This window comes from Lissotriton vulgaris, chromosome 4_1 (assembly GCF_964263255.1).
Source record: "Lissotriton vulgaris chromosome 4_1, aLisVul1.2, whole genome shotgun sequence".
NCBI lineage: Eukaryota > Metazoa > Chordata > Amphibia > Caudata > Salamandridae > Lissotriton > Lissotriton vulgaris.
In genome coordinates this window covers 630,337,144-630,350,467 of record NC_141691.1, presented here as the reverse complement: position 1 = coordinate 630,350,467, position 13,324 = coordinate 630,337,144, and the positions used below count along the sequence as shown (strand labels likewise).

General features: G+C 44.1%; 1 protein-coding gene across 1 annotated transcript; it reads right to left on the bottom strand.

Moving 5' to 3' along the window:
• Positions 1-1,710: 1,710 nt before the first annotated feature.
• LOC147722346 (uncharacterized) lies at positions 1,711-7,092 on the bottom strand. The gene is given in 2 exon segments (XM_086967298.1): positions 1,711-6,797; positions 6,842-7,092. Coding segments are annotated over 2 exon segments (2,904 nt in total). The 3' UTR covers positions 1,711-4,144.
• Positions 7,093-13,324: the final 6,232 nt, after the last annotated feature.

Here is a 13,324-nt window from a genome sequence, read left to right as displayed (position 1 = left end):
TCGACATATACTTTCAAGTCCAGGAAATCAATTTCTTGTTTGCTGGTAGTGTATGTGAACTGTAGTCCAACCTCATTGTCACACAGTATAGAATAGTATATGTTGAAATCAGTTTCAGAGCCATTCCAAATTAAAAACAGATCGTCGATATAACGGACCCTTAGTATTATCCTGTCTAGGTCCATTTGGTTCGTGGGGTTCCATGCAATGGTTTTTTCCCACCATCCCATTGTAATATTAGCATAGTTCGGTGAGAATGAAATCCCCATAGCCGTTCCGCATTCTTGCTTGTATAATTGGTTGTTAAATAGGAATACGTTGTTGGTGAGACATAACCTGATCATGTTCATAAGCATTTCTGTATGTTTTCGCTCCCCAATGTTGCGCTAATTAAAAAAGTGGAGACATGACTTTGAGCCTATTTCATGTTTTATTGATGTATACAGTGAAACTGCATCGATTGTCACCAGTAGGTACTTCTCACGCCACGTGATGTCCTTGAGGATTCGTAAAATATCTCCAGTGTCTTTAATATAAGAGCTCATGCTCTTTGCAATGGGTGCCAGGAACAGATCTACATACTGAGAGATGTTTTCGTATAGGCTTTGGCATGATGACACAATTGGTCTGCCAGGTGGATCAATGAGTGTCTTATGTATTTTTGGCAGGAAGTAAATTGTGGGGATTACTGGGTATTCATTCACTAGAAATTTCTTCTCATCTTCATCCAGTAATCCTTCCCTTTGCCAATCATGTAATAATCCATTTAATTGCAGTGTCATTTGATTTATTGGGTTTGTTTGTAGTTTACTGTAATTCACTCGGTTCTCCAGTTGTCGTTTGGGTTCTTTCACATAGTTCTGTGTGTCCATCAGGACAATATTGCCCACCTTGTCTGCCGGTTTTATAGTTAGATTGATATTGTCATTCAATGTTTTATAGCATGTCTTTCTCCCTTTGTCAGATTCTCTCTGTTGTTTCCTTTTCTTGTGTTTGAGAGTTTCTCTATCTCCTCCACTATGGCTTCTGAGAACATATCAATTCTGTTGCCTGGTGACAAGGTGGGGCAAAATCTAGATTTTTTCTTCAGGCCACTTTTGACCCTTCGGTCAGTTCTGATATTCAGATCCTCCAACAGCTGGGTTCTCGAGATTTCAGTGGTCTCTTGGTCATACAGTAGTCCGAATATATTCTGGAGATCAGGTATTTCTTCGATCTGCCAGTTTTGTCTATTGTCTGGTGGCTCTCCACCTTCTGTTTCCAACATTTGTTTTGGTTGTCGTGCATGAACCTTTGCTAATTTAAGCTTCCGTATATATTTATACAAGTCAATTCTGACTTCAGTTGGGTTGAAATGTTTTTCAGGACAGAAGGAGAGTCCTTTATTTAATAGCGATCTTTCTTCTTCTGTTAAAACACGTTTTGATAAATTGATTATCAAGTTTTCTACTTTTGATTTCTGATGGGGTACGACTATTTTTCTTTTGGCTCTTCTGGTTTTCCTTGTACTCCGACAGTGGTGCTTGATCCTCTTCCTCGGGTCTGGAATGATCCTCTTCCGCGGCCCCTCCTCTGGACAGGGTTTTGTCCAGGTTCCAGAGCCGCACTTCTTCTAAAAAATCAAGACCTGTGTTGCTTTCTCCACTGTCTGATTCTTCAGTCTCACTTCTCTCTGATCCACTTGTGCTTATCGTTTTTTTTTTTTTTTTTTTTTAAATATAAAATATTTATTTCGTTATATACAGCTCAGGACATTCGTGATATACATAACCTAAATAATTAAACATCTCCCCATTTGCTCCACAATGACTTTGGAAAACCTCACTGCGAGTGTATCATTGAGTTGGGCTCCTATTTTCTTCTGGCAGTAAAATCCTGGCTTTGGTGGAGCAAAGCGGATAAAAGCAAGGTGCCAATATGATGAGGGCAACCTTTGCTCTTATTGACTGTCTACAGTGAGGACATCAGTTAATGCGTTTTTACTAATGCACTGGAACCAGTCACAGCAAAACATTCAACTTTAACCAGCATGATTATAATTTTCCCAGATTTTACATTTGTATTATTATTTTTTTAAGTAAAATCAGCTTCCCCTAAGTGAGGATATATCCAAGGGAAAGCAGGCATCCCTTACATATCCAATAGTCTCCAATCCCAACTATTTTTGCAGCAAAGTGGGTATCCTATACCATCCAAATACAAAAATTTAGCAATGTGAAACATAGTCCTAATGAAACAAATTCCAGGCAGCAAATTACATAAAAATCTTTAGTACAATTTCTGTATGAAACAGTCCTAGTTTGTACTCCTAAGGCTAGACATTAACAGAACATTTATTTTAAACACACAGATTTGAAAAGCAAAACGAAAAGTGCCCCAAAAGCCACTGGTGAGTTTCCCAAAGTACCACAGTGCATCAGAAGCAAGATAGGCTAGGTTATCCGTGACTGATTGTGATCAAAGCACAGGATAGGTTTGCTAAGGCACAGCTCCTTGAAAATGTGGCACAAGTGGGGTGCACCCACCTCGGCTTCAATAGTCCCTTAGGACTGCTTCCAAAATGTGCGTTTGAAGCTTCATTCGGGTTATACCGAACTATAAATTAAATGGACAACAGAAAAGGCAGACAGATTTAAATCAAGATAACATTTTCATTCCTAGACAAAGCTTGAGAAATATAGATGTGTCTCTAAAACCCCTGCAGGGGGTCGAATGGGATTGTGCCTCAATTTGAGTGACTATTTAAAATATAAACTCAAAGTGTATACAGTGTTTAACTTATATGAAAGTTTACAACAGTGAAAACAGGCACAGCTTTTTCCTTCAATTCTTTGTCACAACTGTGATCAAACCTCACCCACACAACAAATAGTCAAACCTTATCAGGATCCTTTCAATAGTGTGGTTTTGCCACCAAGCCACCTCAGAACGTCATTATCTTATTCTTTATACAGACCCAGTCTTCATCGATGAAGAAACAGGCTAACCCATGGACATAGGTACAGTAAAACCCCTCACCAAAGATGCACACAAAGCACCATTGCTTGGAATACAGTGGAACCTCAGTCAACCTAAATACAGTCTCTGTCATCACTCTGGAAACAGTGTCACACTTAGTATTGTCAAACCTCAGTTACTGCTGACGCAATCAAACTTCTGTCATTCTGTATTCAGATATATGTCTGTCTTCCTGGGAAAAGGTAAACCTCTCTCACACTTGACAGTATACCATATTTGCCACCAGGATTGTCAAACCTCACCCACCCCGGATACAGTCGAACCACCAATTAATTTAATTAAAGTTAAACCTCCCACACTTCAGGTTTTGACAAAAATACTTCATCCTGAAAGCAATCGATTCCTCTTCACTATGATTGAATGCAAACTTTGCTCAAACTAGATGCAGTCAAACCTCTATAACCTTCTAGGTAGTCAAATCTACAATGCCTTGGATAAAATCAAACCTCCGTCATACTGGAAATAGTCAGACCAACATCAGCCTAAATACAGTCAAAGTTTCTGCACAGTTGGTGGATACAGCAAAACATCCAGCAGCTCAGTTAGTCTAGCGATAAATCTTATTACTGGGATTATAATCCATACCACAACAATTTAACACTCTGCTAATTGTCATACAAATGCAATCACACTTTGCTTCAACATCACAACGTAACCAGAAATTTCAACACAAAAAGAAAAACATACACCATTAGTATATTCCCTCACCATATAAATCAGCTTTTAGCAGCATGTGTAATTCCCATATTTAATTATCATAATAATGAGTTTTGGTTTTTGTGAAAATGAAATACCGCAGACAAAGTTTGGAGAGTAGTTGTAAGCCATCTTAGGGAGTCATCCCAGATTAACATCTGGGAACAGTAACAGGACTTGTAAGAGTTGCTTTTCTGACCACACTATATATATATATATTTTAGTTTGTATGAATACCTGACTGATCATCAACATCCAGCACTGAGATTACATTTCTTGGGTATCTGTTTACATTATCTGGTAGTGTGGGTGCCACCTGCAACAGAAGTGACACAAGGGCCCTCTTAAAGCTAGCCTCACTGTGCAAAGTGCAATTTTTTTTAAATCCCTGGTCAAGTGGAACTGCAGTAAACACCTCCGTCGAGCACCCTCAGGAAAGCAAGCAATCTTCCTTGTTCTTACCTTTACCCCTTTTAATGCCCCTGTCCAGCGTATCTCCTTTGATATATGCTTGGTTATTATCCAAATCTTGGGGTTCAAATGAATCAGCAGATACATTTTCAGTATCTGTGCTCTTGGTTGATTGTTGTGTGGCATCCTCTGCCCCTCTACCCGATGTCTCTGCCGAATCCGAATGAGATGCTTCCTCAATTTCTTTATCAACAGCTTTATATGGTCCTTCATCCTTATGCTGACCATCTTTGATTGGGGCCAGAATGTCCTGATCCTGTAATTTCTGAAATTCACTATACTCTGCTGTCTTGGTCACACTGATCTCTGTGGGGTCATGGATATGAACTTCCTTTTCTCTAGTAAATTCTTCTAGCATCACTGGTTTAGGATATAACGTGCTACTATCCTCTGTTGTCTCAATCCCTTCGTCATCAAACTCAAAGGAGCCCTCGTCCTCCTCTTGTGTGTCACCAGTCTGATCATCTTCCTTAAACTCTGGCTCGCATGACTTTTCATGAACAATAGTTTCCTGATCATCAGGTCTTAGGCACCCAGTCATCACCTCTTTTGCATCAGTCGGGAGCTTCAGACTCTCGATTCCACACTTATCCCCCACTTCTGGTGGAGTTTCAGTCTCTTCTCTTACATGTTAATTCTCATCATCTGCTTTTATGTGTGCTGAGCATACTTCCAGATCATGTTCACTGAGTTGGCTGATGTCTTCAGTTGCTTGCTGCCAGTTTTCAACTAACTTCATGCTTGTAAGGTTTGACACATCAGATCTGGTTTGATCAAGGGGGAGCACTACTTTGTCCACAGCTAGGATAATCCCATCACCAATATGAACAGATCTGCCTGGCTCCTCTTCAATCTGCTGACAGGGGATGGAAGATACTCCTTCCTCTTTCGAATGACTGGAATGTTCAGAGGTTGCATTGGTACCTTCATGGTGAGGTGCAGTCAACATGTGCTTGCTGCCGTTGACCTGTTCCTCCCCAAGATTGGCATCCAATTCTCCACCATCCTCATTTGAAAATTCAAAGAATTCTCCATCATCTGAATGTGGTTTACTTCCCACCTCTTCCACATCTACAACTTCAACATGACTCTTTTCTTCTTTTTTTCCCTGATCATCACATATTTCCATCTTGGTTATATTAGCTTTAAATGTTTGGTCTCCTTCAACAGCTGTCTCTTGCCCTGCACCACTAACAATGGACTCTTCAATAACCATTGGATTTAGATGGCACTCTACACTTCCTGAATCTTTTCCTTCCTGGATTCGATCAGTCTCTACTAGTTCACTTACATTACTTCCACTTGATGGTGGTCTTTTCCTATTGTCTTCCTGTGTTTCAGCAGCTACTTCATCTACCTTCTCCTCATTTTGGCTGCTGGCTTCTGCCTTCTCATCTCCCACACTTATACTGCCCTCCACCTCTTCACTCATTGTATCAAAGAACCCATCTAAGTGTTTCCCCAAGTTCTGAAGTAGTCCCTGCACACGGATCCCTTCTTTCGGTCGTTCTACGAGAGACCCTATAACTGATTCTTCATCTGCAGCAGGTGTACGTGTCTCATGAACTTCTGATATTACTTTGCTTGCTGCTGAAGGACAAGCAATTTTCTGTTCAACAACAAACTCCACTGCATCCTGAAAATCATCATTGCAGCTCTCGCTTTCTCTAGCTAATGCACCGTCATAGTCCCCATCCTCCTGCACCTGTACTACACCACTTTCAGTTTCTAAACTTCCTTGTCCAGTATTTGTCACATTCACAATATTCAGATCCTTAACTGTATCAGAGCTGGTACATTCAACAACCTTTGAAACAGTATTAGGGTCATTTTTCTTACATGACCCATCTGTACTGTCTTCATTAAAAGACATGCCCCTCTTTGAAGTTTGGTTTCCAATAAATGGTATATTTTCATGAAGCCCATCTCCAAACAGGGTTGTTGGGCCATCAGAGCATCCCCTGGCATGTTCAGCCTCCCCATCGCTGTCTGTATGCAATGTCCTTTCCACCAAGAGTGCCTTCTCAGTGTCCTGCACTGTCGCCTTCTCTGTGGACTCCACCTCCTCGGAACTCTGCATGCTTTGTCCTTTCTCAACTTTCTCCACACTGTCTCTTTTGGTCTTCATCTGACTGGCTGGGCCTAGCGGCCCATCCCCTGTAGTCTTCGGGACTTGAGTAACTTCTCCGTTAGCCTTCGTGGAAGAATCCACTAGCGCTTCATGGTAAGGACCATCCAAAATTCCCCCATTGGGCGACAAGTCGGAGCTCAGGACAATGCCATGTCTCGTAAGCATCTCTTCCCTCTGCTGCAAGGACTCCTTCATTGCATTGTACTGGGTCTGTAGTACCTGGTGAGCATGCTTCTCTCTTTCAAATTCCTTGCTCTTGTCTTCGTATTGCCGCTGGGTCTCAGCCAGTTGTTCCTCGAGCTCCAAAAGAACATCCTTAAGAGTATCCACCTGGTACATAAAGTTGGTCTTTTCGTTATCCAGCTGGGCATTAGACACCATTGCCTTTTTATATTTCTCCTCCAGTTCTGCCAGTGAGTCCTTCATCTCCTTGAGTCCTTGCATGTATCTGCCTTCTACATCCTTGTGCTTATCGTTGTACCTAATGCAGTTTGTGGCAGAAAGTTCTATTTAAGATGGTCAAACCGTCTGGCACATGTCAAGATCCTGCCTACTGCGTAATCTTTTTCATCCCTTTTGAATTTTCGCTCCTTTCGTTCTTCTATTTCAGTCTCGGATTTCTCCAGTCTGTCATCCATCTCTTTTCTCATTTTTGATGCCTCATCTTTATTGATTTGTTGTCTCATGTTTTCTTCTATTTCATTTATTTTGGTCGTAATATCAGCTATATCGATTTTGCATGTTTTATTAGGATGCGCATCATGTTTAGTGAGCATTCTGTATTGTATTCCACCCAGTTCTCAATTAAGTCTTTCTTCGTTTCTGGGTGAGTTGGCATTGTAAAAATCCTAAGCCCCCTCGGTATTCTTTTCACTTCGATGTATTTTTGTAATGCAATAACTTCCCAACTTTTGTTTATTACTTTTTTGTATAATTTCTCAGCTTGGTTAAACATTTGTTTTCCAACATTTACTTGTGATGTATTCTCACTATTTGTGCTGGGCGGTTCTTTTCCCCTGCTTGTAGCACTTTTGAACATGGTGTTCGCTTTATCGGCGCGTTTTGCTGCTCGCGCTTCCATGTTAACACAGTTTTCTTTCCTTCACAATGGCATTTACCTAATTGCATGCGAGTTTCAAAGGCTCTCACAACCGAGCACCCGGAGTTAGTAAAACAGTCTCTTGTTGATCAAACCCTCTTTCCCCCGTTGGCCTCTCGAAACCGCTGTACTGTTTACGGGTCGATTTCACTTGCGGGCTTCACGGGGACACATCGCTTTAACACAGCTCATATTCAAATGGCCATCATCACCACTCACCTCCGGGAGACTCCCCATTCGGCTGCGTCCTCCGACTCCGTCTTAAGGCGCTCTACCTTCAGTGATTTTCATCAGGTTTTTCTTTCACGCTGTGAGAGGGGGCACACTGGGGTCACTTGAATTCCCCCACCAAAGTGATCCTTCAACTCTGTGCGCTCGACTGTGGGTGCTCTGCATAGGGGCCGGGTCCTGGCCCAATTCAAAATATTTCTACCAAAGATGCGGCACTCAGGGTTTGAGTTTTAACAAATTAAGGTTTATTTACTTCTCCAGCTCAGACCAATGCGTTTCAGCCTTACACAGGCTTTGTTCCTGGTAAGTGAGCTTTCCTCTATGTCTACTATTTATCCCAGTTAGCAATTAAGGTGCATTATGGGATTAGTAGTTGTTACATTGTACATTTCATTTTCGCCATGTTTAACATGCAATGTTTAAACGCATTCATTTGTATTCGTTATTTCATAATCTTATGCATCAGTCTGCTTGCGTGGCATTTTTACGCGCCTAAAGCAGTAACTTGCTATTGTTCTTTATATATACAATTCCGTGGTATAGTACCCATCGGTCTTTTATGAATGCACTCTTAGTGTATTTTATGTGTATATATATATTCACTGAAAAAACCATAGGTTTCAGGCACGTTATAGTTAGAAATTAGCATTTAAAAATCCTTAGAAATTCACTGAAAAAAACATAGGTTTCAGGGGCGTTATAGTTAGTGGGACATTTCACTCGTACAAAACCGAAATATATCTTGCACACCCGCAATGCACTGCGGATGACGTCACATGTTACATCACTCATGACATGGTCAGTGACATCAAACACGGCAGCCCGAACTGCTGAATGGAATTACACCAAATTTGGTAAGCAGGTAGTCCTTAGTTCAGACTCATGCCTTTTGCTTAAATGGTGTAAATCCGTTCAGTAGAGAAAATCACAATTAAAAGTACATATATATCTATGGCTGTGCAGGATCTGTGCACCCTGCCGAGCACGAGTTGTATGCTAATTGGTTGTCAACACTCCAAACCAGGAAGTGTTGGCAGCCATCTTGTGCCTCTGTAGTACCGAGGCGCGAGAAACCTAAATAATAAACGTGCAAAACGTGAAAAGGGAGCAGGGTAGAAACACCCTGACCCCCTAGGCCTGCTCAGGGGGTACCACAAGGACCCCCAGGCCCCCCCCAATTTTTTTTTTTAAATCTGCCTTGCAAATAAAAAAAACGAAGTGCGGGCTCCCGCGCTTGGATGATAATTAGCAGCCAGAGGGCCAAATCCCGGGGGCATGTTCATTAAAAAAAAGTGTGCGGGGCCCAGTCCCCCCCACACTGCCCCGGGGACCGCCACCCCCAGGGCAAAAGCATGTATAATTGAGGGGGGGCACACGGCCCCCCCGCAGCCCCGGGGATCTCCACCCCCGGGGCTTTAAAGTATAAAAGAATTTAGAAACACAGGGGCATATTACCAAGGGGGTTTTTCTCTGCGTTTTTGGCTTTAAAAGCCAAGAAAGCGGAGATAAAATTATCTCCCTATTACCTAGCTGTCGCTAACACCAATTAGCGACAGCTAGTAGGAGATAGCGACCATCCTGGGCTCCACTTTGCATGTCAGTGATATTTATCACTAATGATATGCAAAGTGGGCGTGCCAAGATGTTAGCGACTGAAAACAGTCGCTAACATCGCTATCTCCTATTACCAACCTTTGGAGATATTTGCGCTAAGCGCAAATATCTCCAAAAGCTAACACCTGCCCTGAGCAGTTCTTAGCCATGTTATCCAATGGGAAGTGGATAACATGGCTAAGAGCATTAGCTCAGTAATGCATGAATATCGCTGACTTTTCAGCGATATTCATGCATTGCGGCGATTTTTATCGCATTTGCGATAAACCTTGGCAATACCAAGGTTTATTTGCGGTAAAAATCGCCGCAGCTCAGCGGTAAATTTTTGTCTCTAACCAAGCAATAATTATTGCTATTGCTTGGTAATATGCCCCACATTTTTTCTGTGGACTGGAGGGCACCAACACAGCCTGAACTGACTCGCTGGTGGAACCATTTCACATCTTTTACTGCAAAAGGCAGAGACAATTCAGCGACGAGGCTGAGCGCACCTGGTTACCCAGGAGAAGGGGTAGAAACCGCAAGCAGGGGCACCAGCCAAGCCCAGGGGCTGGTAGCCTCCCCTCCAGAGCAAGCGGCACCCACCTGATTCCTTTTCATCTTTTGGGAGGTGGGTGCAGAGGTGGCGAGCCGGGCTTGGAGGGTCAGAAGGCTGCCCCGGTCACCGCCACTTTTTAGCACCTGGATGCGTACTTTCTGGGCCCCACGGGTGTGGTCTCCGGGCAAGATGGAAGGAGGGCACGGAAAGGGGGGTTCCGGACACCCATCAGCTGTTGAATGAAGATCGCACCACCCACTTCCCTGTGACCCCCCCAACAGGGGGGAAAGCAGCGAGATCCCCGGGGCTGAGGGCTGGCCTCTTAGCTCATGTGCAGCAAGGGCCTGGGTGCCAGGCACTCCTCCTCTTTACACAATCCCGTGGGGGAAGGACGTCTTCTGAAAGGATGAGTACTCTCCAAAGTTGCCCGCTCTCTGCTTGTGTCACATTACTCATTTCTGACTTGAGAAGCCGGCGGAGGCTCGTGGTTGGCCGACGCTACCATGCTTACTGGAATGTGGATTGCTGTGGGTGAAGTGGCAGGGAGCCGCGTGAAGTCGCTGGGGTATTTTGCGGTGATTATGTGGTGCGTCACGGGATCTGATTATTTGTGGTGGTGTGGCTGTTAGCTGACAGTGCTGAACCTGGTCGGTTGGTTATCGAGTGACGAGGGGCACTATTCTCTAGGTAGGTGGTGGCCCGTGGTCCTCAAAGTGCTGTAATGTCATTTTCCAGTGGTACTAGGGGTAGGAAGCTGATATGGGCATACCTGTTGGCGCACAATGATAAACTTAAACAGTTCATTATTATGTGGAAATTGTTGGGCATAGCGAGTGTGGGAACTGTGGTGAGTGTGTGTTAGTGGGTTTTCCCTGTGATGGTTTTCCACGAGTGGTAGGCGTAGGTGGGTGGTGAGCACACAGTGTCAGGGGAGTTGTGAAGTGCTTTGGGCAGGTCTGCTGTAGCACCTCAAGGTGAGGTGGCTAGGTAGAGGTGTTGTACTGGCTGGTGGAGGTAAGACGTGGGGTTGGTGTTGAGCTGAGTTTGGAGAGGTGTTCGGGTACCTGTTAATTGTGAGGTGGTTTTGGGTAGGGGTACTGCTAGACGAAGAAGTGGTTTTGAAGAAGGGCCCTAGGAGTTGGGAAGTGATTAGGGAGAGGCTGGTAGCAGTGAGTGGTTCAAAAAGAGGCCTTCTGATGGTCGGTGAACAGCTTTAGGGTCTTCTGCTGACCAATGGGGGTGAAAGGTTGAAGGAGAGGTCTTCTGGTGAGGAATTGGTTTGGAAGAGGTATTCTGGTGGCGACTGCCTACCACACGCTGCCCTAGTTTTTGACGGTAACTGGCAGTGACCGCGCGGTGTCCTGCGGTATGCGCAGTGAGGTTAGCATGGCTCAGCAGCATGGCTAGCACGTCCTCCGTCCCTCCCCCGGAGGGTGGGCAGCCTCCTTAGCGGCGGCCATCACCAGCGGGCTGATCCGGCAAAGAGCGGCAGGCACGGGAGCAGCACCTGGACTGGCCCTCGGCCAGCAGGAGACGGAGCAGCCCCAGCAAGAACCGTGGCATGTGCAATGGCAATCTGGTGGACATCTCCTCCAAGGTGCGTATCTTCAGGCTCCGCAAGAGGTGGCTGAGGAGGCAAGGTCAGGCTCCCTTCGTACTCCCCTGTATGTCTGTCAGCCAACTCTGGAGGGAGCTGGGTGCGGGCCGGGAGTGGCGCGGACGCTTCATTCAGTGTTGGTGTCTTTGAGCAGAGTTTACCTGGAGGGGCATGCGCAGCAGCAGCGACAGGGAGCAGCGCTCTTGGCTGTGTGCTTGTGTCTGCGCGCGCACATTCTGAACTCACGAGTGTCCCTGAAAACAAGCTCACACAACCCATCATCCATACACTTATCCACACATCTACATGTCTGTCTATCTATCTATCTATCTATCTATCTATCCATCTATCTATCTATCTATCTATCTATCTATCTATCTATCTATCTATCTATCTATCTATCTATCTATCTATCTATCTATCTATCTATCTGTCTGTCTGTCTGTCTGTCTGTCTGTCTGTCTGTCTGTCTGTCTGTCTGTCTGTCTGTCTGTCTGTCTGTCTGTCTGTCTATCTGTCTGTCTATTTGTCTGTCTATCTATCTGCCTTCTCTGGCTGTCTATCTACATACCTAACAGTCTGCCTGTCTAGCTATCTCATTTAAAGACCCTGCTTCATCTTTACTCAGTCAACGGCATTCTGAGCACTGTAGATGGTGCCCAGACCACAAAGGCTTAATAGACCATAGCAGCTGGAAAACGCAGCTCCTGACACCATAAAATAGCAGTGGCCCATCTAATACTCACAGACCTTGTATCCATGTCCTTTAAGAATATGTATCTGTCCCTCCTCAGCCACACATTATAGGAGCACTGTAGGCAGAACTAGGCTAGACAACAATCACTTGAACCCCGGCATAGAAATCCTAAGAAATTAATTAGGGATTTGTCGAATTTCAATACAGAACGAATGTGTGTTTTAAACAGTACACGTTGGCCCCCATTTATTGAATAAGAGAAAGTGACCAGTATCAAAGGGGAATGCCACAGACACACATAAACACATGCACAACACTTTTACATAGATACATACATACACATGTGTATCATATGCACATTCATGATTGAAGGTTCAAACCATAATATGGAGAATTAGGCGAATAAGGAAGAACTGAACTTCTGAATTAAAAAGCAACGCCTGCGTGTTAACCTTTGAATGAAAAGACCCTATCTTGAAGAAATGCAACCATGATGAACTGTTATTTCTTTGTCCCTTGTCTGTTTCTATCATATCCTTTTCACTTCGTTCATTCTTGTATTCCCTTCTTTTCGCCATAATGTTTCTTTCTTTCTTTTAATTCAACCAGTTTTCATTATTTACAGTGCCCCTCATCTTTCCTTTGTCTTTCCCCTCCTCTTATTTTCTTTCCATTTCCTCCTCCTTCCTTTTTTCATTTCATTTTCCTTTTTTTCTCCTTTTTCTGTTATCTTTCTTTCCTTTCTTTTAATCATTCCCTTCTCCTTCTCGTCTTTATTCTGTCCTTTCTTATTTTCCTCTTCTGCTTTTTTCTCCGCTTAATCTTCTTTGCTTGCCTTGCCCTCTACAATCTCTATTTCACTTCCTTACTCTACCCCTCAGAGCCCCTCTTACACTCCTCTCCACATCGTCCCCGCTTGTCCTGTTTGTGCGCCCGGAGAGAAGATGCTTGAGGTCAGGGTGTGCGTTGTAAGCCCACTTAGGGAAAAGGCTTCTGTTAGCACAGCAGGTGCAGTGGCACCGGTGCACAGCAGCCCGAGGGCCCTACTGAACCCTGATCATGTCTGTCTTCCACAGTTCAAACAGAGCTCACTAGGCCCATTTCCATCCTTGCACCTGGGCCCAGGATACACTGGCTCCACCTCTGAAGCCCACCCCGTTAATGTTGTCTTCAGAACAAACCCACCCAAAATAACGCATGCCTTTGCAGTCTGCGGTGTCACTGATAGCTTG